We start from the raw sequence: 27,612 nt of genomic DNA, 5'->3' as shown, positions 1-27,612 counted from the left end.
GAAGGTATCTTTGGCCATGTTTTAGGATGAGCTTTAAAGTCTCTTGCAGTCCAAACCATTCCGTGGTGAAATAGGCATAAACGTCTCCCTTTCAAAGCGTTTCAAGGGCCTCCATTTCTTCACACAGGGCTGTTGGGGCCGCAGGGCTCCTTACTGCTGCCAGCAGGTGCTGCTGCTGTGCACGTGGCTCAGGTGTGCAGGCTGGGGAGCGTTGGGGTCGCTGTGTGTGCGGGTGTGTTTGCGATGGCCGGGAGCGCCGTGCGAGGCCGGGGCCCGCTCGGGACCCGCTCGGGGAGCGGCGGCGGCGGCGGCTCCGCGGGCCGGGCGCGGTGCGAGGAGAGCCGCGAGCTGCAGGGGGCGCTGCGGCGCAGGACCGGCCCCGGGGCCGCCAGGGTGCGCGCGCGGCGGCCCGGATGTGACGTGGGCTGGGGCCGCAGCCCCGGCGGCTCCTTTGTGCGGCGGGGGCGATGCTGGCGGGCGGCAAGAAGGGCGCGGAGGCGGCGGCGGGCGGCGAGGCCGGGCCAGAGGCGCCGGTGCCCCCGCCCGCCGCCGCCGGGGCCCTGGGCTCCTCTTCGGATAGCGGCGGGGCTTCGGAACGCACGCCCCGCAAGAAGGAGCCGCCGCGGGCCTCGCCTCCGGGCGGTGTGTCCGAGCCCTCGGCCGTCGGGGCCGCCCCGGCGCCCGGCGCCGAAACCACCGGCATCGCCGAGACCCCCGAGGGCCGCAGGACCAGCCGCCGCAAGCGAGCCAAAGTAGGTGTGGGACGGTCCGGTTGTGGGCCCCGGTGGCGCCTCGTGCGTGACACGCTTGGGCCGGCAGGCCCCGCTCGGCCGGCCTTTCCTCTGGGCGCCCCGGCCCCGGCCCCGCTCGGCCGGCCCTTCCTCAGGGCGTCCAGGCCCCGGCCCCGCTCGGCCGGCCTTTCCTCTGGGCGCCCCGGCCCCGGCCCCGCTCGGCCGGCTCTCCCTCAGGGCGTCCCGGCCCCGGTCCCGCTCGGCCGGCCCTCCCTCAGGGCGCCCCGGTCCCGGTCCCGGTCCCGCTCGGCCGGCCCTTCCTTCCGAAGGGGACGGGTATCTCGGTGTTGCGAGTGCAAAGGACAAACGCGGGCGCGCAGGAGGCCCCGTTGGTTTAAGATTAAGATCTAGATCGCTTGTTCTAGCTCACCTTCGTGGGCTCTCGGAGGACTCGTGCCCTGTCATAAAGGAGAGCTTTCTGCAGCTGTTTAGGAACTTTTTTTGCGGTTCCTGACCGGATACCGAGCATTAAAAACACCCCAAATCCATGGCAGTGCATTGGAGCGCTCGTGAGCTTACATTTTGTCAGCAAATCCTTCTGTTACTCTGGTATATGGATGCAGCCTCTCGCGGCTCATTTACATGGGATGATGCTGGTTTTGCAGGGTTGTGAAGGTGATGACCATGTTCAGTCCACTGTTCCTCACCTTCCCTCCATTGGTATTGGGAGAGTTGAGTCAAGGCTGCGGAAGGGTGAGATTTGGCAATGAAACCTAACTGTAAAATAATTTGGGTCTCTAGTATGTAAATTTCGTCTGTTTTTCTGAATATACGAGAACATTATGGGTTTTTTTCGTTCTGAAGATATTGAAGATCTTGACTGTGCCTGGGGTTGGGGTGTTTGACATGGAAGCTGAAATTACTTCTTGGAACTGTTTTGTCCTGTTGCATTGAATGGGGCTCTTCAGAGCCATTGTGTGATCTGATAGCTGGACTGGTCCTTTGCACATAGGAGCTGTTGGGTAGATCAGTCCAGTGCATCTTTTAAATCAAAATAAGGGAGGTGTAGACTGGACATAAGGAAGGCATATTTTACAGTGAGGGTGTTGAGGCCCTGGCACATGTTGCTTAGAGCTGTGGCTGCTTTGTCACTGGAAGTGTTCATGGACACGCTGGACAGGGCTTGGAGCACCCTGGTCTAGTGAAAGGTGTCCCTTCCAGTCCAAACCATTCTGTGGTCTTCAGCATTCCTTCTTTATAGCAGTCTGTTAACTAGTTTGAATTAGTGCTCTATGTGGGTTGTGTATTGGTGATGTTTCTTTGCACTGACAATACCCATCTGCAAAGGCTGTTTGTCTCTTGTTGCACCATCTGTCCCCTTGAGCACTCAGGCCAGCATGAGGCCACCTTCCCATGAACGTTTGTGGTGTGAGCTTAGTTTGGGAGGGTATCAAGGTTGAAAATAAATCTAGAGAAAAGCTTAGGGTTTTTTATTGAACTTGATTGTTCTTCAAAAGTTGTGGAAGCTCAAAGGGAATGGGAGACTTCAAAGGGCCTTTGGACAGAAGCAGATTAAATTTTGTGTGGCTTCAAATACCCGTGGTAATGTATGGACGTGCTGAGTGGTCACTGTTACTTGCTTCAGAGTGGGAGCTCACAGGAGGTCCTGGAGGTGCAACAGTGTGAAAAACTAAATATGCTGGACATTGTGGAATGTAAATATTTAAAAGATAGCAGATCATGGAATATGTTAGTATCTTAAAGAATCCAGGGTTTCCTGTACACACACTTCCCAAAGCTACTTTTAATTGTGCCCATTATTGCTCTTTTTTGGACTGAACTTGTACTATGAAAGATTTTTTCTTCTGGTGAGAAACCCAGAATTGTTTTTGTCATTTCCTGGTGGAAGCTGACCTGTTGAATATTGGAGGATCACTAGTTGCTTTCTTTTTATTTTTCCCATGGCTGCATATTGAGAGATGCTTTTTCCTTTCCAATCAGTATGGAAATTTAATAGCAGTATACAGAACTTCTTTCCTTTGATTAAAACCTAGTGGACTAAGCAGTATGAGGTGTAGCCCTTCCAGGCCAGTTCTTGGGATTTCCATGTTCCTTCAAGTTGGAGTGAGTCTTTTTGGCTGATAATTTTATTTATTTTTATTGGAGAATAGTAACAGAACAAGACACACATAGCAATACAGACTGGGGGGATGAGGGGAAAGGATGTTTCTTGTGTTGAGCCACTAGTGTGACCATTCTAGAAAGGAAGCAGCTGTGAGCCTCTGTACCAGGACAAGATTCCCAGTAAGCAGGAGACCATAGAGGGCACAGGTGGGATTTCTGCAGGAAATCTTGTGTTCAGATCTGGTCATCTGTGCTTAGAAGATGAAATTCAAGTTCAAACACATGGAGTGGACACAGGGGCTGCTTTTTATCCCTTGGCAGGGCTGTGAAGGAAGGGAAAGGAAACCAGAGAGGTTAAATGATGATATAACACACATAAACTGAGTAGAAAGTTCCTACTATAGAAAGACATTTTTTTTAGGAGGAGGCAAAAACATTTGGAACTTGTTGAGCTTTGTTGCATTTTATAACATGGTATCTGCAATAAGAGTCTGCATAAGGTAACTCAAGCCTTTTCTTTCAACTGTAAGCAATTTTGTTACTTGGATCATTAATGTTAGTAGCCTGACTTAGAGGCATCTTCAGTGTGTTTATGTTCTGTTGTGCTTTTCACAGGTCGAGTATAGAGAGATGGATGAGAGTCTTGCAAACCTGTCAGAAGATGAGTATTACTCTGAAGAAGAGAGAAATGCTAAAGCTGAGAAAGAGAAAAAACTACCCCCACCACCTCCACCAGCTCCTGCAGAAGAAGAGAATGAAAGTGAGCCAGAGGAGCCGTCTGGTGAGTAGAGAGGGACCTTCTCTGAAACTGTTTACCTGATTTGTTAACAGAAATTAGCTAGGGCCGGGTGTGGCATCATGAATCCCATGTCTGGTTTCAATCTGGTTTTGAATAATTGTTCTACAGTGTTTCTATTTGCTGGCCCCATATGTGGAAGGAGGGGAGAAATGCAGAACAGCCTGATAAAGATAGGAATATACATTAATGTAATTCCAAATGAAGCCAAATCTCTTGTGCTAGATTCTCATGATTCTTACTGAGTTGTCTTTGAAAGCTTATTGACCAGAACAGCCTCTCTGGCTCTCCACTGCCACACCTGCTCATGTTCGAACACTCGCTTATTCCTCAGAGAGAAAAGAGGTTGGGTTCATGGGGGGTTTGTTATGCAGAGCAGATTTAAACTACTGTGATTCCTGTGGCTTTAAACTATGACTCTAATCTTAAGTTCTGTTTGGATACTGTTTGCTTAAATTTCAGTGCTTTCCTTGTTAGCTTACAGCTTCACTTTACACTGAGAAGTTTTTTGGTCAGTCTTGTTCAGGAGGCAGCTTTTGAAATTTGTGGTAGTAGCAGTACCATTGTGTTTACAGCTGCCAGCATTAGTCAAGTCTGTTGGTGAGGTATCACTCAGCTGCCTGGAGGGTCATGCTTTTGCAAAGTTCAGAGTCAAGAGATTTCATGAGATAATGTGTATATTAGTTGGTGTTAGACAGGAGCTGAAGTCTGGTAGTTAAGTGTTTGCAGGTTCATCACTGATGTAAGTCACTGTTAGTCCTCAGTTGTCTTAATTTTCTTTTTGTCTGACAGGTTTGAGAACATAGGACTGATGTTAGCTTGGGAATACCTACCCTGAGTTGCAGAAAAAATATGAAAAGCTCTGGGTGTGTTTTATCCCTTGCAGTTTGCCACTGTAGCCTCTCCTTGTTGCAGCTATCGGCTCCTGCCTCGATTGAGGAATACTATAACTCATATGCTTGACTGAAATACTTGCAGTAATAAGAATCCTGCCACCCCAGTTGTAGCTGATGTAGCAAAAATGGGATTTTAATAGGTGTAGTTAAATAAGTATTTTAAGCTTACTGTTTCATTTAGCTTAGATGACATGTTTAGTCCTTGAGACCTAATATTAATACACTTTTTTTATTTCTCTCAGATTCCATTTTGTGCCTCTAAGAATAATTATTGAAATCAGTTTGAGGCATAATCAGTGAAGTACAGTGGAGCAGGTTTTGTCCCATGAAGGAGGAAACATGGAAGATCAGCAGTGATAAGTCATGCTGTTCTATACACACAACAGCCTGATAGACAGTTGTTTTGCAAGGACTGTATTTAGCTGTCTGAATACAATCAATTTTCAAACAGGCTGTATCTAGCTGCCTAGAAATGAATAGATTTCAGGTCATCATATAATTTCTGTGTTCCTAGAAATTCTGTGAATATGCATGAAGCAATAAAATAGTAAAAAGACAGATTTCCATAGCTACTCTTGCTGTAATTTTAAAGGTTTCTGACACTATATATGTTTGTGGATCTCTCTATTTTTGTCTTTATTAATATAGGTGTCAAGAACATCAGGTCATCTTATGCTGGCTGTTAAAAGTGCATTGAAACTTCTAATTCAGCCACCCTTTAGAAGGAGGAGGCGGCGTGGAGTCTGCTATACATAAAAGCAGTGTTTATAATTGAGATTTTCTCTCTCTGTCACTTTGAAGGAAAAATTGAAGTGTTCAATAAGAAATACTAAATTGGAAAGTAATACTAGAGTAGGATTACATACTGAAAATCTAAAATTTTAGTTAGCCTGGGTATTACTGTTGATTTTTTTTCATTGCAGACCTTAAAAAACTAATTTCTGTGTTTAAAGCCTGTAAAAATGCAGGTAATGCAGTAGACACATAAAGTTGTCACATTATAGCTTTTGAGCTGAAAAGCCTGATTGTGCAACTTACAAATGTCCTGGTGCTAGTATCTGGTATTTTATTAGCCTGTCCCCTCAGACAGCTTATGGTGAAGGGGATGATTAAGTGTCACACTACAGGTGACAGCACAATGTTGGTCATCCTTGAGTAGTTTCCATTCATGTGTTCAGCTGTGGGGAATTCCAGGTGTTTTGGCTATTACAGTCTGGATTGCAAGATATACTACATGCTATTGCAGAGCAGTTTTAAAAGGTGTGTGACAGTATTTCATGGTTAAGATAACTTCCTTAGAGTATCTCTTCTCTATTTGCTTGAGGAATAGTGTCTAATAGCAAAAAGATTCCAAACTCCCTTTCAGTGCTGACTGATGACATTTGTGTTCTTGTTTGCCAGTATCCCTTTTGGAATCAAGGAACTTGCTTATTGTTTTTTGGGTTTTTTCCTCTAAGAATCTTTGTTTTATTTTTCCTCACCAAATTGAATTTTTATTTTTAGAACTACAGAGGATTTTCTAACTAGCTCCTGGCCTTTTAGTGTTGTCAGTATTCCTACTTTGTGGTAATCCTATATTTTTAGGTGCTGTTTTTCAAGGAACTGAATATGGTCAAGATTAAGATCAAGGAAATGGTCAAACTTAGTGGTGCATTGTCTCTTTATTTTATCTGGCTGGTCTGTTTTCCTAAATAATTTCAGTACTCTATGATACTTATGTGCAGCTGCTCTTAACTTTGAGACAGTGGATAATTATATGAAGTAGATTCTTTTGTGGACCTTCTTCATCATTGCCCTTCAGCTCATGGTCTCTCACCTTCAGCTCATTGCCTCGAGACTTTGAGCAGATTCTGCTCATGTTCTGTTGAGCTGCAGTAGTTTGGTGTTAACAGGGATCAGTGGTTTGCTTTCTGCTAGTTCCTTTACAGCTAGAACCTTTCTTCCAGGGAAGGAGAGGCAATCTTCTCCATCAGACCTTGTTTCCATACTTCTCTGCTCAGACTGAGTAGCATTTAGAATTGTGTCCAAACAATAAGTAACAGTGATGAGAAGAGGAAGATTCTGATTTCTTTCTGTAAGTAAGCTGAGAGCAGTTTTTTCCCCTCTGCTCATTGTCAGTGTTAATTCAGGGATTATGAATGCCATAGACTTAAGTCAGAATCAGTTTAATTTCTTAATTTATGGAAGGCACAGGTGAAACTCTTATTGCAATGGCCTATGCTTGACTGTAAATATTCATATTTCAATTGTGTTAGTCTCTCCCAGAATGGAAGCAAGTCTTGAAAATGTTCCCTGCAAAATAAAGTACTTGCAATGTAGATCAAGTGAAAAATTATATCTTGCTGTTGCAGATATGTGTATTCACAGAATCCTAACTTGGGTCTTTTGAGGCCTATCAAAATACAGTTATTTGTCACAGTCTCTCTGTGAGTTTTATTTCCCTGCTGGCAGACTAATTTTATACAAGTCCTAACTATGGCTTCTCTTCTGTACTGAAGGAAAATGTCTGTCTTGTTTCAGTTCCTATTTTGGTTTATCTGTAGATGTTTAATGTTGTGATATTCTAGATTAATCCAGTTTAGCACAGTATGGAAACTTTTGTTTAACTTTCTGTATCTTGCTTTAGGGGTTAAATCTGTAGTTCAGATGAAATTCTTCTCAGTTAGTGTGTCCCCTAAGAGCCTTAAATTACATTCTGGCAAAATTGTTCAGCCAGATTCTCAAGAGTATTAATAATTGTGAGTTTAGCCTCAGGTTAGACCTTGCTCTTACCTGTTTGGAGATTACAGCTGAACAGTTGTGCTCTAGGAAGCGGCTGTTCCATTCCTGTGACCATTGCAGTGTGTTTCATTGCGTGTTGGTTTGGACTTGCTGATTGTTGAAGCGTGTGGTTTGAAGGAGCCTTGGTACAGCAGGAGCCAGCTGTACAGCACTGGGCCATCTGGAGTGTGCCATGGCTTCCTGAGCTCTGCAGGTGAAGGGATTTCAGGCAGCCATCTGATGGTGGAAGAATATTGCTCATGAGCTCAACTCAGAACTGGTGTCTCCTGTGACGTGAGCAGTGTGTGAAGTGTGTAAGGGCTTTGTTCCTGCAGACACTGCAGCTGTACTCATCTCTCTTCTCAACGTGCTCTGTTCCTGCTTTTGTTGCAGTCTTGTTTAGGACTTCGTTGCAGGCTGAGGTAATTGTGAGTCTTCTTCAGGTCTTTCAGATGAGTGCTTAGCCTTTCCTCACGTTTCCACCACTGGGAATGTTGAAAGACTGATGTCTTTCAGTGCTGGGTATTGATCACATCACTGATCAATGGTATGATGGCTTCAAAGACAATCTTAGTGTGTTAGAACACTGAGGGTGTATTAAGGGTACTGAAACCAAAATAAGTGGTCTGAGCCTTTCAAGCATTGTTTTAGTGTCAAGCTTAAAGGAAGGGTTTATGGGGGAAAAAAAAATAGGGTCTCCTGAACATAAGAGGGTTTTCAAAATGCTTTAAATTATCTCCTTAGGATATGGGGAGACTTGGGAGCATCAAAGGCAAGATTATCAAATTCTTAGGGTTTGAGATCCATAGAATCTGATGGTATCCATCTGAAAAATCAAAAGTATTTAGCCACCAGGAATGCTATGTATGGTGTACTTCTTTATTTCCCATAAAATCTGATGTAAAGCATTCCAGTAACCTGGATAACACTTTAGGACATAATTTTTTGGTGCCCTGAACCTAGGTTCCAGAAGATGGGATTCTCAGAAAATGGGTTTAGTTAGTTGGTGAAATTTAATACCTAAAACGCCAACTGCCGGGCCTTTATGTCCAGTATGGTTTAACTTATGGAGTAAGGTCCCTGAGTTCTCCTCTTTCCTTCCACAGGGCAAGCAGGAGGACTTCAAGACGACAGTTCTGGAGGGTATGGAGACGGCCAAGCATCAGGTGAGGGTGGCGTTTGATGCTTGCCACTGAGTAGCAAGAGCCGCCAGGATAGGGATTGATGCTTGCAAGTGCGCATGGGTGTGGTTGTCCCAAATTTAGCAAGAGATGCAGGAGTTGTGTACCCACCTGTTTAAAAAGTGTGGGGTATTGAGATTTCAGTTGATGTCTATCACAACTGTGGAAAAGGGCGCTAGCTAACCTGTGTTGAAATGCCTCAGGCCGATCTCTCATCCCTCCACTCCTCTTCATGTTCAGAGGAGTCTAAATGTACAGAAATCTTCTTACCTAGCCAGTTTGTACCACCTAGATTGACACTGAGAGCTTTAGAACAGTATACCCTTTTTTCTAATCTGCTGAAGAAATTATAGCATGGAGTACCTTTTTGCTCCTAACTTTTTATCTTTTGAAAGGGTTTGTGTTTGACCTGTGTGCCAGCACTTAGCCCAGGAGATTGTGTGCTGGGCAGATTCGTAGTCTGCTGCTCACTGGACTGGATTGTGAATTTCATTTGCCATTTGGCCTTGGTACTGCTGCTGGCAGTACTCACTGCTTCATTTACAGGATTGGTGTCTTTACTCTTAAGTACTTGGAGTGCTACTTAAAATCTTCCTCCAACTCTGCTGCTTTTGCTCTCACTTCAGGATTAGGGTTTTAAACAAGAGTCAAAGGCTCCAGAACCTATTCTGAACCTCCAAGTTGCTCTTTTTGAAGCAAATAGAACTTCAGATACTCATCTAAGAGTGCATCCTTTGCTGTTGTAAGGGAGCCGAATACTGTTATGGATGTTACCACTTGCATGGAAGTGCTGGCTGTTATGGCTCATGGGCTTAAGGATGCATTGCCTATTTCATTATTAGGTAGGCATTGGCTGATAGGAAATTCTGCATATTTTGCATTTTGTGTTACATGCTGAGAGTATGCTCTAACAACCAATTTGACAGCCAAAATTCTTTCATTCAGTGTGTTCATCTGCAGATGTTTTAGTAACAGTCTTCAAATGAGCTGCATCCCTCAGGATTTCTTCTGTGGGGAAGAAACTCAATGCTCAAAATTTCAGCCAATTAGTTGCTTGTGCTGAATGTCAGGAAATGGGCAAGTGTGTGTGCACAAGTGTGTGTGAAGAGGAGCTGATAATCCAGTCTAGGCAGAACCTTCCCAAGGAGAAACATGTAGTTTTGAACTGGTAATCCCTGTAAAGTGTGGCTTTCATGAAATACAAGCAGTAAGGGTGTGAAATGGGATTTAGTCAGCTGAAATCCAAATCCATTTAGATTTGAGCTTTGTAGTTGCAGAAGTAAATTCAAGGACATTTAGTTCTTATAAGATCTTCCAGTGGTTGGCCAAATAAAAATGCTATCTTTGCTATTAATAGCTATGCTTTTTCTAAATTCTTGTATGGAACACTCTTGTGGGTTGTTTTATTAGCTTTTTTTGTTTCTTCTTTCTTTATTTTTTTTTCCTGAGTACCTGTGCTCATCTGGAGCTACTCTGTTATTCTAGTTTTAAAGTTTGGGTATTGCTATGAAAGGTATATGGCCTTAAAAGCCCCACCAACTCAACCCACCTTGGGAGTTCTTTTCAAAGCTGGTAGCAGCACCATGTTCTGTGGCTGCTCAGTTTGAAGAAATAAATCCCAAAGCTTTTCAAGAAACTGCTGAGTTGCCTTAAGTCCACACATCTGAGAGTTTGCTGGTATTTGATGAGTACATGACTTTTTAGCAGGTACCTGGAGAAGCACACTTCTTTTAGCCCAAACCCATAAGAGAGAGTCTGGTTCAGCATTTCAGGTCTTTAACTGGCCATTCTCTGAAAATTATGCTGCTGAGCTTTTTGCTAGCACTTGAGAATCTAGAACCTGAATTAAGATCGTTAGCATTAATAAAGTATCAGAGAATTGGTAACTGGTTTGATTTCTCTGCCCAGTTTTACAGAATTCATCATTGAGCATGTGCATTCCTGTGCAGCTTTTGGCACACTTGGGCCAGGTTAGCTGGGAGGACAGCAGAGGGGCTGGGGAATGGTTGTTGCTGGAGAATCTGAAGTTGTAGTAGAGCTGTGGGTTTCTGTTCCATAGGTGAATATTAGTGCAGGAAACATTGTGGGTATGTCAACTTCTCCTATAGTTAATTTTATTTTACTTGCAATACTCTCTAGCTTGTGTTACTAAGTTCTTCTTGTAAAATTTGTGTAAATGATGTAAATGCAGACAGTTTTCTTTACCTTGAGCCATCACACAGATCTTTTGATCTTTACTTTTGAATGAGTTTTTGGTTGCCAGGGTTTTTTTTTTTTGGTTGGTTGGTTGTTTTTTTGTTTGGTTTGGGGTTTTTTCCTTCTTGTTGTGGGTTTTTTTTTTTTGTTTAGTTAGGTTTTTTGTGTGGTTGTTTTTGGTTGGTTTGTTTTGGGGGTTTTTGTTATGGTTTTACTTTGGGTTTTTTTTGTTAATTTCACAACCATTTCCTTCCTTAATTTTTTTTTCAGCACCTTTGGGAAGTAAAAATGCTTGGAAATTAAAGAGGTGTGTGGTGGCACCAGAACTAAAAGCAGGGAATTCCTCTCCCTGGTGCATTTACATGTACTGCTGTACATGAACTTCAAACTCTTAAACGGTTGTCTTGGTTAGTGTAACACACTGCAAGCTTGTATTTATTTTGCTATTTATTGTAATCTTTTGAGCAGTTCCAGTTTCAGCAAGTGATCTTAATCATACTGTATTACTTGTGGGGGTTTTTGCCCCTGGGATGTGTTGGCTTCTATCTTTCTAGATTGAATGCCTTGTCCTCTGTCCTGATCAAAATCACTTCTAGGACATAGGAGATTGATGTTTTTCTTGCTGTATTTCACATCTCAGTACTTTGTTTTGCTCTCCGTGCCTGCAGGATTTGCTTTCTGCACTCGTGCTGTAGCACTTGTTGCAGCTGTGTCTTAGTTTGTCACTTTTTCTATAGTACAACATCAGAGACTGAGGAAAGCAGGGTATAGAAATGTAGTTACATCACTGCCAGCATGGGAATTGGTAGAAGTGCTGGTTCCTGTATGAATGTTTTCCATAGAGAAAACCTCTCCTGGATGGGTTCAGCATCAGTCTTTTACATGTGGAGTGTTTAAAAAGAAAAATAGGAAATCTGTTGTAGGCAGCACTTGGAGAGGGAGCACAGGAAATGTGTTAAGTGTGATTGTGTTTCATTGCACTGTGTGCTGTAAGTATATCAGATATGCAAAATTAGAGTTTAAGGTGGGTTCCTCTAGCTGAAGGAAGTCAGTGCAAGTTAAGCTTTGAGATGCAGGTCTCGGGGATGGTAGACACTGTGCTTGTATATTACAGATATTTTGGCTTTGAACAGGTTCTAAAATGGTTTTCTGGTTCTTGTAGAAACTGGAAACCACACAAATTAAGGACAGCATCTAAAATAGTTATGTTTTATTGTTAGTACATATATATATATGTGTGTGTGTGTGTATGTGTGTGTGTTATATATAATGTATTGATATGTGCCCCCGTCCCACTGAATTTTCAGGCTTTGTTTTTTGGGGGGTTTTGTTTGATTGTTTATCTCCCCTGTAGTGTAGCTTTTTCATTATCTTTAGATACCTGTAATTCAAAGAACTGTTAACTTGGACACTGTACGTCTTGCAGATGTAAATAAAAGGACTAAAGAAAGCATCTCATGAAATTGGCTACCATATCACCTCATGCCTGAAAGCACTGGCTAGGAAGGGTAGTGTTCCTTTGCAGTGCCTGTAGACTACTTGTCTTTTTATTGTAGGTGTGGAGGGTGCAGCTTTCCAGAGTAGACTTCCACATGACCGTATGACATCTCAAGAAGCTGCCTGCTTCCCTGATATAATCAGTGGGCCACAGCAGACTCAGAAGGTGTTTCTGTACATCAGGAACCGCACCGTAAGTTTGTTGTAAAAGTATTGGTGAAAAAAGGGTAGGAAATTTGTGTACCTTGCTAAGGCTTTATGGCAGTTGCCATGTCTAGCAGTTGATGGAATTTTTGGTTTTGAGACAGTGGGGTTGAATTTCTGGCATCCTGTCATGCTCTCAAGTTGTTAAGATATGTGCTGTCCAGTTCTTGATTAAAGCAGTGCTGTGAGCAGCATAAAGAAACTCTGGGGTATTTACAACATCCAAAACAGGGATCGAGGCTTTCCTCCTGTATTTTGAAAAGAATATTTTAGAAAATTGAAGTCATGTTAGGAAAATTTCAGTAGGAAAGCAAGAAATACTTCAAAAATTGCTATGTTACTATAGTTAAGAGACAAAACACCTTATGCACCACTCAGTTTTTTCACAGACTGAAGATGACCAAGAAACATCATGGGGTATTGACCATGGTAGCACCCAGTGCTTAATAACTTAAGTTATTTAAAATTTATGTGTGGTGGACATCTTCACGCTAAGAGCATGACTTCTGCTATTCCTGTAAATTTTTCCTCTAACTCAAGTTGTAACTTCTGAGAAGTCATGAGATGGGTAAAAACAGGCCAGAGCATGCCAAAGAGTTTGGAAAACAATTTGCACAAAATAAATAGTGAGTAATCCTTTAACAAATATATTGGAAGCAGAAAAACCTTCCACTGAAACTAAGAAATTACTGGAGAGAGGTATTTGCAGGAAAAAGCAGTGCTGCTGGTCTGTGGGCCTTATTCACTACAGAGGAACTTGGAGAAGTTCCTGAGCAGGAATCCTGTTTGAGGAAGGCTTGTGAGAGGAACTCTTCCAGTGAGAATAGCAGAGGCTGTGGAACTGCTGATATGAACCCAGTGCTCAGCAGAGCTGCAAACTGCAGTGAGCAGCCTCTTAATTAGCCATTCGCCTCAAAAAGCCTCCCAAATTATAAAGAAATTATTTCTTGATCATTTCTATTCATTATCGTTGTAGGATTTCCATTTAAATTTGGCCTCTGTGAGGAACTGTGAAGCTCAGTAATACAACTCTAGAGAAATACCCAAATAAAGGACTAATTACAGAATACATAATGGAGTGGAAGTGCTATGTATGACCTAGATCTAGGCATGGAACAGTAAAATTATTTATTAACTCCTGCCTCTCTGCTACAAAGTAGGAGTTCTGTGGGGAAAACAGTTCCTTTTTTTTTTCTATGTGAAAAGTGATATGATACAAACATATCATAGACAATTCTTCCTGTTTGATTTTTGAACTGTAAATGTCTTGTAAATATGCTTTTTTTGTGTATATGTGGCCAGTGTAGTCCCATGGTCGTGTTTTATATTGGTGAAGATGGATTGGATCATTAAATGTCAGAGATCAATAAACCTTATAACATGATAAGTGCAGCTGTAGCCTTTATGAAAATATGAAATCTGGTGCCAAAAAGACACTGCTGGCTGCACACATCTTTGTGCTACCTTGGTTCCTCTTATTTGAAATGATGTGAGAATTTCAGACTGTATTGCACCTTAAGGAACACTGGAAGGTGAAGTTCAGTGTGGCTTGTGTGGTCTTGCCAAAGTTAAATTCATTAGAGGGTTTCATCTCCTGACAGTATTTGGTAGCACACACATGCCTGCAAAACACCTCTTTTGTATTGCTTAGCATGACATGTTGTATTGTTTGTTTAAATACAGCTGCAGCTCTGGTTGGATAACCCAAAGATTCAGCTGACATTTGAAGCAACTATCCAACAATTAGAAGCACCTTATAATAGTAAGTCAAGTTTTTCGTTGCCAAAATCATACTGTATATATCAGTGCTGTTTTCTTTCACTTTTGTTTGTGGAAAAGCTGCTTCAGATGCTTCAGTCCTTAGTGGAGCTCCGTGAGTGGTTGTGTATAGACTGGGATATTGCATTTTATACTCATGGTTCTCATTTGGTGGAGTTCATTGTCTGGTAAAGAAATACCACTACCAGGATTCATAAAAGATGGATTGTTACAGTAGTGTTAATTCATGTGCAGCTTTTAAGGTTTGCTATGGCTTCTTGGTGGTTTTCAGCTGTAAAATGTTATTAATCATACGGTTTTTTGGGAGGTTTTTTTTAAGACTTAAACAGACTGAGATGCAAAAAGGCAGTAGAAGAGTGAGGAGTTACTGCTTGCAAATGGAGACCATTCCACACTTCTCAGACAAGATCCCAATAAACTGGGAAAAGGTGGAGGGCAGCCATAAAAAAAATAATTGAAGAAGAAAATAGTGCTGAAAAGCATGCAAATATACAGTCAAGGATTGCAAAATAGTGAATTACTGTGCTTTTAAAAATAAAAATGAGAATTCAATGCTGCAGTAAGTATTGGCATAATACCAATAATCACAATTCTGTGTCATTATCTTGGGATTTTGCAGTTTCAGAAAAGGTGTTCTTCTTCACTAGAGTAAAAGAAGCACCTAATGTCCTGTACAGCTTTTCAGGCAGGATTCAAAACTGCAGTACAGCATGGGTGTTTTTCAGAAAAGCAGCCTCAGGCCTCCTCAGAAGGGTGAGTGGGTCAGTAGCAGAGCTGTAGGGCAGGATGTGTTTAGTGGGACTTGACCAGATTGCTGCTGTGAATATGTCCTCAGTACATATGTGCTGCTGAACATGCAGAATAATTTGGAAACTTTATATATTCTTTTAGGTGACACAGTGCTCGTTCACAGGGTTCACAGCTACTTGGAGCGTCATGGGCTGATTAACTTTGGGATCTACAAAAGAGTGAAGCCCCTTCCAAGTAGGAAACTTGTGCATTGTTTCTAATTGAAGTTTTGTTTTATTGTTCCATGATTTCTTAGGACACTTTTTTGATTGCTTTTTAGAATTGGAGTGCTAAGAAAAGAAAAAAAAGGCCGGAAAGCCATCTGACTGTTGATGTTAATGTGTTATATTTTGGTATAGAGAAGCCATGTATTTATGTAAATCACTTTGAGAGGAAAAAAATCTTGGCAAATCTTCTATAGATAATTCGGTGACTGTCACTTTTTAATGAGTTATCTTGGTTCCTCATTTAAAGTCAGAAACACAATATTGTACTTAGGTCTGTTACATACTCATCTGATTCTTGAATTTTGCAAGAGAACTTCTCTGCCCTTTTTAAGTTTTATTCTTTTGGGGCAGAAGTAAATAAAACTATGATACTTTGTCCCCAGTAATTAATATGAATTGCATTCTTTTTCAGACAGTTGTCTGGAAGCATTTTTTCTCCTGTTTTCTTCCTTGTCCCAGATGTACTGCTAGTGTATTTTCCTTGTACCTGTCTCAGTGTTACATTCAGAATTACTTTTCCATTATTATATCAAATTACACTTCTCTTTTTGTTAAAGAGTTTGTTTTGTCAGAACTACTCATGAGAAGAAAGCTGTTTTTGTTCTTGATATCTCTTAAATGCAACTTTTATATGACTGTTTGCAATTTAGTAGTGCACATATGAAGGACTACTGTAGCTGATTTTTCTCTATCTTTAGCCAAGAAGACAGGAAAGGTGATCATTATTGGTTCTGGAGTCTCTGGGTTGGCAGCAGCTCGCCAGTTGCAGAGTTTTGGAATGGATGTCACAGTTCTGGAAGCCAGAGTATGAATTTTTGTGCTATTTTACTTCTGTATGGCAACTTAACCAGTAAACCTATTCAGTACTAGGACAGGGCTGTGTCAGTCAGGATGAATTGCTGATGCTGAACTAGCCTCACAAGGAACTGAGCAGATCTGTTCTTGATGGGAGCTGTCTGATGCTTTCTCAGAGCTGGGCTTGATACTCAGGTGCTAGTGTTGTGTGCTTACACCTGGAACAACCTTTAAGGTGTGCTTACACCTTAAAATGACCTTCTTTCATGATTAGAAATTGGTTTTTCATCAGCAGAATGCAAGTCCAGAGTGCTAGACTAAAGGGAAGACTAAACAGAATTTCAGGAGTCTATTATTAAGAGTTTGTTAAACTGTGGGAGAGGGTAAGAAAAGCACTGGAAGTTATAGCTGTGTATTGACAGTCTACAAAGTTACAGATATTAAAAAAATATATATAAAGCTAAAAATCTTTAGGCATCAGGGGGAGGAGGAAATCTAGTGCATAACTAAATTTGTGTGTGGGCAGCTGAAGGGATTGGCTTTGGAATCACAGTGGATCCTGCTGGAAATATAGTGAAATCTGCCCAAATCTGATTAGGCAACTTTTTTTCTATTTCTTTCCTTTTTTTCTTTTCTTCTCCTTTTTTAAATGCTAGTTAAACATTTTATTCCTTAACTTAGGCAAAATAATTGTGATTGAGTTTTTTTGGAAAAGTGTACATTCTGTTTATTGACCCTTCAGTTAAGAGAAAACTTGCACCATGTTTTGTAGATGTTTCAGTGATTATATTTCAGTATATTTCAGTGAGATGTCTTACTGAATGTAACTGGAGGTTTAATATCTTGTGCTTTTGACAGGACCGAGTAGGAGGAAGAGTTGCCACCTTTCGCAAAGGGAATTACGTCGCTGATCTAGGAGCAATGGTGGTAACAGGACTGGGTGAGTTTTTCAAAATCAAAAAGACCAGGGAGGAAAACTGAGGGGGAAGATGCTGTAAATGTGAAATCTTAGTGCTGTTTTCTTTCATGGCCAAAATAATTGGGTACTTTCAACTCTTAAAAAAGTGTGTGTTCTTATTCAGCCTTTTTGGCAGTTAATAGTTTTCATAAATAACAAAGTTATATATGATGGGTAAGACCTTAAAGAGGCAGAATGTATTATTTCAATTTACATGGAAAAACAAGGGAGATGGGGAAATGCAGAGCCATTCTAAAGAGAAAGCCCTTCTACAGAGTTTAAACCCCAAAAGTACTTTCTTCACTGATTTCAAAAATAGTTGTAAAAATAATGGAAAACAAGCCAAATTTCTTCCTACTTATTACTGTTTTATGGGATGGCAGTTATTGACATGGTTACTCTGCTAAGAAGATGGGCAAGTGTTTAGTGTGGAATATCCTTCAGCAATGTAGTGAAATGATAAAATACTGTAAAACCTATAATGAACCCCCATTTTTACTGACAGCCTTAATTTGGCGTCTGTCTCATGATTAGTCTTACTAAATTCCATACAGAAACTGGTTCCAGACAAAGTACTGCATGTGCACAGTCATGGAAAAACAGATTTCAGTTTGCCTATTGAAAGACTGTAATATTTTTATGTTTAATTCATAGAACCATGGAATCTTAAGGGTTAGAAGGGACATTAAAGATCATCTAGTCCAAATCACCCTTGCCATGGACAGGGACACCTCCCACTAGATCAGGTTACTCAAGGCCTTGTTCAGCTTGGCCTTGAGCACTGCCAGGGTTGGGGCATCCACAATCTCCTTGAGCAAGCTGTTCCAGTATCTCACCGTCTGCACAGGAAAGTATTTCGTCCTAATAATCCAGCCTAAATTTCCCCTCATTCAGTTTATACCCCTTACCCCATGTCATATCAATACTGTTTCTGATGAGAAGGCCCTCTCTGGCCTCCCTGTAGGACCCCTTCAGATACTGGAAGTAGGTATTTGGTGGGTGGGTTTTTCCCATGTCCTCATTGCAGGAATCACTGTGAAGTGCAGACCTTTGGCAGTGTTACACCAGGTCACTGGAATGCATACACTGGAGTTAGTGTTTTAGTCTCTGAAATTACTTTAACTGTGGAGTTTTTGTTTAATTGCAGACAAATTTTACAGAATTCTCTGTTAAACTATATAAAATCTTTTCCAGGAGGAAATCCCATGGCTGTGGTCAGCAAACAAGTAAATATGGAACTGGCAAAGATCAAACAAAAGTGTCCACTTTATGAAGCGAATGGACAAGCTGTAAGTCTGATCCTGTTTCCATGAATCTTCTTAAAAAGAAGTAATATCTCAAGTGTGTTTGTTACCAGGCTACTGGCCTAGCCTGAGATGGCTTCCAGAGAGGGGGAAGAAGGAAGGTGTGTGTCCCTTTTTAGGCAATTTAGTAATTTTGTAGCATACCTGCACATACACTTCTCTTTCCAAATGAGTTTTTACCTTTGCATTTCAGAGGTTTTGTGGAAGCCAAGTTTCTCTCTCCTTTGTTTAAGCCATGCGCGGTTTAACAGATGTGAGGTTTGCTCTTTGCATCACTTGAGCTCTCATCATGTAACAGGTATTTTCACACTGGCAGCGCTCACTGTTTAACTGAGTATCATCAGTACAGTTAAATACCACCATTCCATACATGTCCTGCAGTGTTTCCATCATCCTAGAAAAGCTGCATTGGTAGTTCTTACTCACAGTGACCATTCCAGAGGATAAATTACTGTCTGTCCACTTCACTGGGCTATGCCAAGCCTTCTAAAGCCTTGTGATTGTGTAGAGCCATCCTACTGTCGGTCTTTTGGCAAGCTTCTGTAGCTCTGATGAACACACCTTATTTTCCAGTAAGGAAATCTTATGAGCCCATAAGGCAGTTTAGTTTTCTCTTGCAAGAGAGATCTGTTGTCATTGTGGTTTGACAGCTCTTCTTGTGCCCATCCTGGCAAAGTGTGACATTGTGTTGTACAGACCTTGGTGTCTGACCATTTGAGAGAGCTAAGGATATGATTTTTTTTTTTTTCCCAAGGGCTATTCTCAGCAGCTGTATTATTTATGAATGGGTTAAGAGCAATGCTTGTTCTTTTGCCTCCTAGGTTCCCAAAGAGAAAGATGAAATGGTGGAGCAAGAATTTAATCGTCTGCTGGAAGCCACATCCTATCTCAGTCATCAGCTGGATTTTAATGTTCTCAATAATAAGCCTGTCTCCCTAGGCCAGGCTCTGGAGGTTGTCATACAGTAAGTACTTCTCTCCTTTTGGTAGACTTCCCTATTTTGTGGATAAATTTCAAAAAAATACCTGAAACAGGGTGCTCCTAGAGGTAAGCTTTACCCTCTTAATATAGCTGCTTGATCTCATAGATGGTTAAAGGAGCAAACCTCTCTTGCTGAAAGTTTCCTGAAAATCATTGCTACAAGTGACTCAGTGTGATTGGTGTCCACCCATACAGGGCACTGACACTACTTGAAAGCTAGTGGCAATTGTAATGGCCTTTCATAGCAGAAGGTAACTTTACACTATTTTAGCTAGTCATGTATCCCTTATTTACAGAAACTTGCATTAATTTTCCAGTTGTCATACAAGTATTTACTAAAATATCCCATGACATGTGGTTTTATTGCAGTCCACTAATTAGATTGTGACAATAAATTTTCTCATTAACACAAGGATTTTATGTTGGGCTGACTCTCACTTTTCAACTTTTTCAGATTGCAGGAGAAGCATGTGAAGGATGAGCAGATTGAGCACTGGAAAAAAATTGTGAAAACACAGGAGGAATTGAAAGATCTTCTTAACAAGGTCAGATGATGACTTCTAGAAAAAGGTGATAAGCATTATGTTCCTCAGAAAGTGGCAAAACATACAAAATAAATATCAGATATTTATATATTTTTATATTCAGTCCAAATAAAAATATCAGAAAGTTGCTATTAATGCTGTTCTTAAAATATCTTTTGGCTTAAGACCTACTTAGAAGCTCTGTTAGAACAAAGGTGTCTCCTGCTTGAGGAGGAGAAAAATTGATTAGGCAGAAAACCATAAAACATAATATAGGAAAAGAAAGGAAGAGGACAGGCATGATAAACAGTGATGTTTCATAGCCTCCTTTAGAGATGCTGGTACTGTCTGAAGCTTTTGGGGGCTGTTTAGAAATGTTGACTGTCTTCATTACATGTCTGATTTGTAGTACAGAAACAGTGGTTTAGGACGACTTCCATTATTTTTGCTTGTGGTAAATGGACATTTTTTCTATGGAAATTTCTCAAAAACACCTGTGGACTGCTCTCAAATTACTTACAACATAGTAAGAAATCAATGATGTTTGAGGTGAATATCCAGTTTACACAGTAACTTGTTGAAATCTGCCTTTCATAGTTTTTTTTTAAACTTTCTTCCTTTTCCTGCTCTATCTTTAAAGATGGTGAATTTAAAAGAGAAGATTAAAGAACTTCATCAGCAGTATAAGGAAGCATCAGAAGTGAAGCCACCTCGGGATATTACAGCAGAGTTCCTTGTGAAAAGCAAGCACAGAGATCTGACTGCACTTTGCAAGGTAAAGGATCACATACATATAGTATGTCAGTCTTTGCTCAGGACATCAGCAGCCAAAAATTAGCTAATTAACCAAGTTTTTTTTTAAAAAAAATAAACTTGATTTAGCTTCCATGAAATCCATTAAGTGATTTTTTTCTAGTGATTTCTCGAGGCTAGGTCCAGTCTGATCCTACATGATGTCTTCAAGCTCTTTTAAATGTAAACTGGTTTTAATGTTAGCTTTTAATCTTAATAGGAGTATGATGAATTGGCAGAAACACAAGGGAAGCTGGAAGAGAAATTACAAGAACTTGAAGCCAATCCACCAAGGTAAAAATACAAACTAAAAGGATAAATACTTAGAAAAGCAGTTTTTACTACCTTTTCCCTGAGTTTCAAAAATGCTATGGTATAATTTTATTATGGGAACTCAAGGATACGAAGGTACAGACACAGAATTTGAGTTCTCTCAGCTTTAGAACTCACCTTCCTCATTTTTAGAGGTGACCCAAACAGAAAAGGTGGTTCTGAGCTTGGCTGATTCTATAGAAATCCTGGCAGTAACCTGATCTCAAAAGGCATTTGAGGTTTTAAATACCTTTTTGAGGTTTTAAATATCAGTAATGATAGTATACAATCCTACTTGTGTTGGTAGAATATGAATATTCTTTGCAGTTTTACTAGGTTTTTTGTTGTTGTTCTTATGCATGCTACTTAAGCTGTTATTTATGTAACCTTTTTTATTTCTGAAGTTTTTAGCTTCCCTTTGAGTATTTTACATGAACTCTGCTTTAAAAACCTGAATTTGCTGTGTTTTATTACTCAGCTTATATGAGAGAGGTCTGGATGTTTGAAACAGAATCTATGTTGTTTTTTAATGTTTTTATTTCTGGACTAAGGAGAGACTCAAAAATTACTTGTGAAGAAGTTTTCAGAAGCAGTGCATTTACAATATCCTGTTCTAAGAAACTAAATGTCTTTGTGTTAAATTTGTGTTTTCTAGTGATGTTTATTTGTCATCCAGAGACAGGCAAATACTTGACTGGCATTTTGCAAATCTAGAATTTGCTAATGCTACACCTCTTTCTACACTTTCACTGAAGCACTGGGACCAGGTAGGTAGTCAGTACTCAACAATTCACTAAAAACTTGAACTGTGTTAATTTCCTTCTCATGAAAGTTTGCTATTGTTAAGAGTTTCTAAATGTTTAGTGTGTCTGCTTTTGTGCAGGTACTGAATTCTTATGCGGTTATTATTTGATGATGAAATTAACCAGACAGCTTTTTGTTAGTGCCAAAACAATCTCTAACAGTACTGTCAGCTGAAAGTTTCCATACTTATTACTTGATGAACAAGCAGAAAGAATTCCACATTTATTTGATTCTGTTAAAAAAAGGTTTTGAAATATTTTTTGCCATTGTGTAGAGTTGTTGATTGTTTTCTATTGACTTAGGGGACTTCATTATGAAAAGATGCTTTTTTGTGCCTCTTCATTTTAGGATGATGACTTTGAATTCACAGGCAGTCACTTGACTGTGAGGAATGGATATTCCTGTGTGCCAGTGGCCTTAGCAGAAGGGCTGGATATTAAATTAAACACGGCAGTTCGACAGGTTCGCTACACAGCATCAGGTACATGGAACCCCCAGGAAACTGCTTTGAGGGAGTATGAGCACAGAAAGTAGATTTCAGTGCTTCTGGAAGTAGATGTGAGGACTGATATTGTAAAACCCCTCCCTTTACGTGTTTGGAGTTAGATAAACAGCCACATTTCTTACTGGGATTGTGTAAGTAGTTGCTAGAGATTTACTAATCTTGAATGTTTTTTTGATTATTTCTGTGACTCATTTGACAGAGTCTTTTTTCAGTTGTATTTACTGGTTGTTCACATTTATTCTCTTATTTATTTACTTCATTCAAGCATTTGGAGTAAGGGGTCTGGGACTGCTTTAAGGCTTGGTGCCACAGGACGTGGTATTTGAAGGATAAATGAATGTAATGGAAGGAATGTATCTTTTTGTTGTTCTTCAAAACATTGGGCTTGGGAAAGTGTCAGCTGGGAGAGCAATGTAATGAGGCTAACTTTCAGTAGCCTTTTCTACTGTTTATTTATAGATATATTTAAATAATATTTATTGACCTGGATGAACCTTTATGCTTATTCCAGTAAGGCCATTTTCAGGTGCTACCTTAATTGTGTTTTCTGGAATAGAGCTAAATGGCCAGTAACAACTTGCCTACAAGTTAAGTACTGTTAGCTGTCTCCATAAACAAATTACTTTCTGATGTAATTATAGTAATTTCTTTAATTTTTAATCCAATGCTCTTGCCTCATGGCCTGTTAAACTGTTTTTCTTTCCCCTTTCCAGGCTGTGAAGTGATAGCTGTAAATACCCGATCTACCAGCCAGACCTTCATTTATAAGTGTGATGCTGTGCTGTGCACTCTGCCCCTGGGAGTGCTGAAACAGCAGCCTCCAGCAGTTCAGTTTGTGCCACCTCTTCCTGAATGGAAAACTTCTGCAGTGCAGAGGATGGGATTTGGCAACCTGAACAAGGTACCACTGTCACTGGGGGAACTGCAGCAGGCCAGAGGTTGTCCTAGAGAGAATCTGAAATGTGGGTGGAACGTGTCTGGTGGGGCAGAGGAAGAATGCCTTTTCCACAGCTGTTCTGCTACGGTTTGATGATGAACATTGTCTGAGGAACTGTAAGGGTCTCTTGTTGATTTCCCACACAGGCTTAAAAGAACTAAATTGCAGAAGTAAATATGTTAGAACTTGTTAACCAGAAAATTGGTAAACTCTGAGAGCACACTAACCTATGAAAGGCAGTTGTAGGCATATGCCTCTGTGCATTATGTATATGCACTATATATTCACCAGATTTCCCTTTCATGATCTGTGCAGTGATAAACATCGATGAGTGTAATTGTCTTTATTTTTCTTTTTCCCTTGTGCTCTCCCTAACTTTTGATTCTTTCTTTCTAGGTTGTGTTGTGTTTTGATCGTGTCTTCTGGGATCCAAGTGTCAATTTGTTTGGCCATGTTGGGAGCACTACTGCAAGCAGAGGAGAACTTTTCCTCTTTTGGAACCTGTACAAAGGTAGCTGTAGTGCATGTCTGCTTTTGCCAGTGTCTTATTTGTACAGTTTCAGATCTAGAAAAAAACAGTTCATAAAATGCTGTTAGTGTTCACATATGGGTATCATAAGAAGATAGCATTTTTAGGAAGACAAATGGAAGCAGAGAACAGCAGAACTGATTGCAGACAGTTCTGTAGTAGGTTAGGGCAGCGCATAGATAAGTGTGAGTTTACTAATGCTGGGTTCCAGGCTGTGCCTGTTAAATTCCATTACTACTACAGCAGCACTTTGCCATTGGTAGTTTTGGTTTATCTGTAGCTGGTGCTGCCACAATAGATTGTCTATTCCTGCAGCAAGGGTGCTGGTTTTGTTACTGCCATTCACCAGACTAAAAGCAAAGGTGTATATATAAGGAGCATTATTAAAAGAGTTACTTGTTTTGCAGATAACCAGTGGGTTTTCTTCCATTCTGTCATAAGCAGGCCAGGTTTCTCTGTTAACTGGAAAAAGCTGCTGTACAAGGGAAGTGCCTTTCTAGGCTATTGAATTATTAAAATGTTTGGTAAGATTTTACTGGAGGATACAAGTAATGAGCCTTGGATAGCAAGGCTGTTCATGTGGCTTTTGTGGCTTTATGATGGCTCTATTATATAGTTAACAATAGGGTCATGGTTATGGTTTAGATGGAAAGATCATGCCATGTACAAATTAGCTTTACATGCTAAATTCTAAGCCTTCCTTCTCATGAAGATAGGCAGAGCAGGTGGAAATGAAACAGAAATGCAGTAAAACCTCATGTTGAAGCACAAGTCAGATGGCTGAAATCAAAAACAATTACAATTTCTCATGGACAGTTGGGTAGCAGTTAATGTGGTTAGACTGTGAAACACTGAAACATCATTCCTGATGTTTTTATTTATGTTTTAATACATGAGTTCTCTTGATAATTCTAAATAGTACCATGGCACATATAAATTCATTTTCTTTTTGCTATATTGACATGATGGTGGAAAATTCAGGGCTACTTTTGTAGGATTTGTTTAATCTAAATCTCTAACCTCATGTCTTAACTGCAGATCCATGTTTATCCAAGTCCAACTTCTCTGATCAAAATGTTCGGTTTCAATAATTCAATTTTTTTTTTTTTCTCTCCTACACTCCCACAGCACCAATTTTGTTGGCCTTGGTAGCAGGAGAAGCAGCAGGGATCATGGAGAATATCAGTGATGATGTCATTGTTGGTCGGTGCCTTGCCATTCTCAAAGGCATCTTTGGCAGCAGCGCTGTGCCCCAGGTCAGTACAGCTCGGGCTGAAGGAGAGGGAATTATCAGTATTCTCAACCTTATCAACATGTGTTGTCATCTTGTTGATAATGGGAGAATAAACAGAGGAAACAGTACACACACAGCAGGTGTGTGCAGCTGGAAATGAGTTCCAACTGAGGATCTACAAGCAGTAGAGTCTGGTAACATAAATTGCCATCAAAGATTAATTTGTGTTATCACAGAATATAAATGTGGAGTTTCACCACTGACGTCAGCCCAAGGACTTTGTCCCTTATATTGTTGCAATTTGCATTGTTTGTATTTGTCACAAACTGTAGAATTTGCACTTTCTCAACACCTGAAGCTCCTGTCTTGTCTCAGCCTAAAGAGACGGTGGTGTCCCGCTGGCGTGCTGACCCGTGGGCCCGGGGGTCCTACTCCTACGTAGCTGCTGGATCCTCTGGAAATGACTATGATTTGATGGCTCAGCCAATTACTCCAGGGCCAGCCATTCCAGGTGCTCCACAGGTGAGAAATGTCCTAGTTATTTTTAGAAAAACCTCAAAACAGAATGATTTTTCTGAGTAATTTGCGTACATACCTAAACACAAGTTTAGATAACTTGTATTTTATTGATGGATTATTAAGACCTGTAAAATAATTAATGTTTTCATTCATGAATTCTGTCATCACAGGTTTGGTGCCATTTGTTTGCTAAAAAAAAAAGAGCATTTTTATTCAGAAAGCTCATCTTTTATTCAGCAATTTAATATGTTATTCATCTTTATTCATATTTGGTTATGTCTGAACAGAGTATTTAATATTATACCTGTATTTCATACTCCATATTTTTGTTGTCCATCACCACATTTAAGTGAGTTGTAGTGATTTGAAAGAGGGTGAAGGCCAGAGTGAGAAAAACAGGAATCAAATGTCTCTTCCAAATGTGGGGGCCAGCACAGGGAAGGCAGGAGTCATCTCCAGATCATGTTGAGGGAATTAGTTTTGAAAGCACTGCTAGGAAAAGCTGTGTGGCTTTGGCTTTATTTGAGTTCTTGTTCTAATGATACAAGTGATTAATACACACAGCTATGAAAAATTATTCCCTGCAGAATGTAATATATGAACAGTTATTTTTCTCTCACTTGTTATGGTTCTGTGGGTAGTTTAAGGTCTCAGTTTAAAGAGAAACTGCTGATTTAAGTGAGATGTTGAAGTTTTTGTTTGCTTACTGTGCTATGAGTTCATGTTCCCAGGATTAGAAAGTATTCTTCCTAAGCATGTTTGATAGTAGAGTTACAGTTAGAGCTGGGACATGACCCTCCTCTGCTTCTGTGGCTCTGCAAACATTGCTTATCAAGTAGAGCTTTATTTTCTTGGTAATTTGTACACAGCTTAAAATAGGTTCAGTTTGGCCTTTTATGCACCACCTTGACGTTCATGGAGATTGTGCTCAGAGGACTTCTAACACTCTTAAAGTATCATTTGCTGCAAAATCTGAAAACACCTGAGCAAACCCCCTGCTGTTGTTTCCCCACAGCCCATCCCTCGCCTGTTCTTCGCGGGTGAACACACCATCCGCAACTACCCCGCCACGGTGCACGGCGCGCTGCTCAGCGGGCTGCGGGAGGCCGGCCGCATCGCCGACCAGTTCCTGGGGGCCATGTACACCCTGCCCCGGCAGCCCACGCCCGGAGTGCCCCCCCAGCAGGCTGCCAGCCTCTGAGGGAACAGGGAGGCGGCAGAAGAGGAGCACGAAGGCCACGGGATGGAGATCCTCGAGTAGTTTGTAGCAGCGTCTGCTGAGAGCAGCCTGGGTTACTGTGCAAGCCTTGTCTGAGAACGGCCTTACAGAAGCTCGCTGGACCTTTGGCTTGGCAGCCTTTTACAAAATCTTTGAGCTATTTGATGGGTCAGTGTAAACAGAACCCTTTACTGCAAAGCTGGTCAGGGACTTTGACTCTGCAGATGCTTCTTGGAAGTCAAAATAGCTGGAGGGTTTTTTAGGGTGTTTGGGGTTTTTTTCTACCTATGTGTGTATTTACAGTTTGGTAATTGCACAAGGGCCTCTAGAAGCTGGTTGCTACGAATACTAGCTTAGTGTAGAATGTATGTAAATTTCTTTCTGGGTTTTTTTTAATGACTTTGTTTTGAAGAGTACTATTTTTGACCAATTCTATTCCTGTCTGGCATTCAAGAATTTGGGGCAACTGTTTGCCTACCAGTAACAGCAAATCACACCTCTCCAAAATGGTTCATTGGCTGCTACACCATCTGCATCCTGCTGTAGAGTAACCTGGTAGCACTGAGTATGCTAAGCATACTGTTTTATTAAATACTTCCAACAAAAGAAAAGGTACTGATCTGTGTTCCAATGTCCTGAGGTGAACTCTGTGTGAAGTGCCTGATGCTATACTGCTAACCACCTGTTGCAGTACATGAAACCACTGAATGCTTCCTGGTGTGTTAAACATCCCAAAGGAGACAGAAACGATCATCCCAGGGCACAGAACTGGAATGCCAATGCTTGTCCTTTAACCTTAACAGGGACCAGAACAGGCAATGCTGGTTGGGATGGGAGGAATGATAGGACATCCCCAGCCTGGGCATCCCTGCTTTGGAGCTGCTGTCTGATGTAGGGCCATGGGTAAAATGCCTTTGTCTGCACAGGGCTGACTGCTGCTACAGTATCACTGTCTGTGAGGCTGTGACCCTCTGCCTTTACCTGCAGCAGAACTGGTGACACTCTTTGTCCAGCTGCTG

General features: G+C 41.0%; 1 protein-coding gene across 3 annotated transcripts; it reads left to right on the top strand.

Annotated features, from left to right (window-relative positions):
* Positions 1-228: 228 nt before the first annotated feature.
* KDM1A (lysine demethylase 1A) lies at positions 229-27,212 on the top strand. 3 transcript variants are annotated; one of them, XM_058856722.1, is made up of 20 exons: positions 414-752; positions 3,471-3,636; positions 8,414-8,473; positions 12,241-12,374; positions 14,069-14,147; positions 15,056-15,148; positions 15,879-15,985; positions 16,834-16,915; positions 18,128-18,222; positions 19,059-19,201; positions 19,673-19,763; positions 20,383-20,517; positions 20,755-20,828; positions 21,502-21,613; positions 21,999-22,131; positions 22,869-23,056; positions 23,489-23,603; positions 24,750-24,877; positions 25,231-25,377; positions 26,390-27,212. In XM_058856722.1, the coding sequence occupies exons 1-20, from the start codon at positions 468-470 to the stop codon at positions 26,573-26,575; spliced, it is 2,553 nt and encodes an 850-aa protein (XP_058712705.1). In that variant the 5' UTR covers positions 414-467; the 3' UTR covers positions 26,576-27,212. The 3 variants fall into 3 exon arrangements, with proteins under 3 accessions (XP_058712707.1, XP_058712705.1, XP_058712706.1); XM_058856723.1 differs by lacking the exon at positions 8,414-8,473; XM_058856724.1 differs by lacking the exons at positions 8,414-8,473; positions 12,241-12,374; positions 14,069-14,147; positions 15,056-15,148; positions 15,879-15,985 and having other exon boundaries at positions 229-752.
* Positions 27,213-27,612: the final 400 nt, after the last annotated feature.

This window comes from Poecile atricapillus, chromosome 24 (genome assembly GCF_030490865.1).
Source record: "Poecile atricapillus isolate bPoeAtr1 chromosome 24, bPoeAtr1.hap1, whole genome shotgun sequence".
NCBI lineage: Eukaryota > Metazoa > Chordata > Aves > Passeriformes > Paridae > Poecile > Poecile atricapillus.
This window is presented reverse-complemented; position numbering and strand designations above follow the sequence as displayed.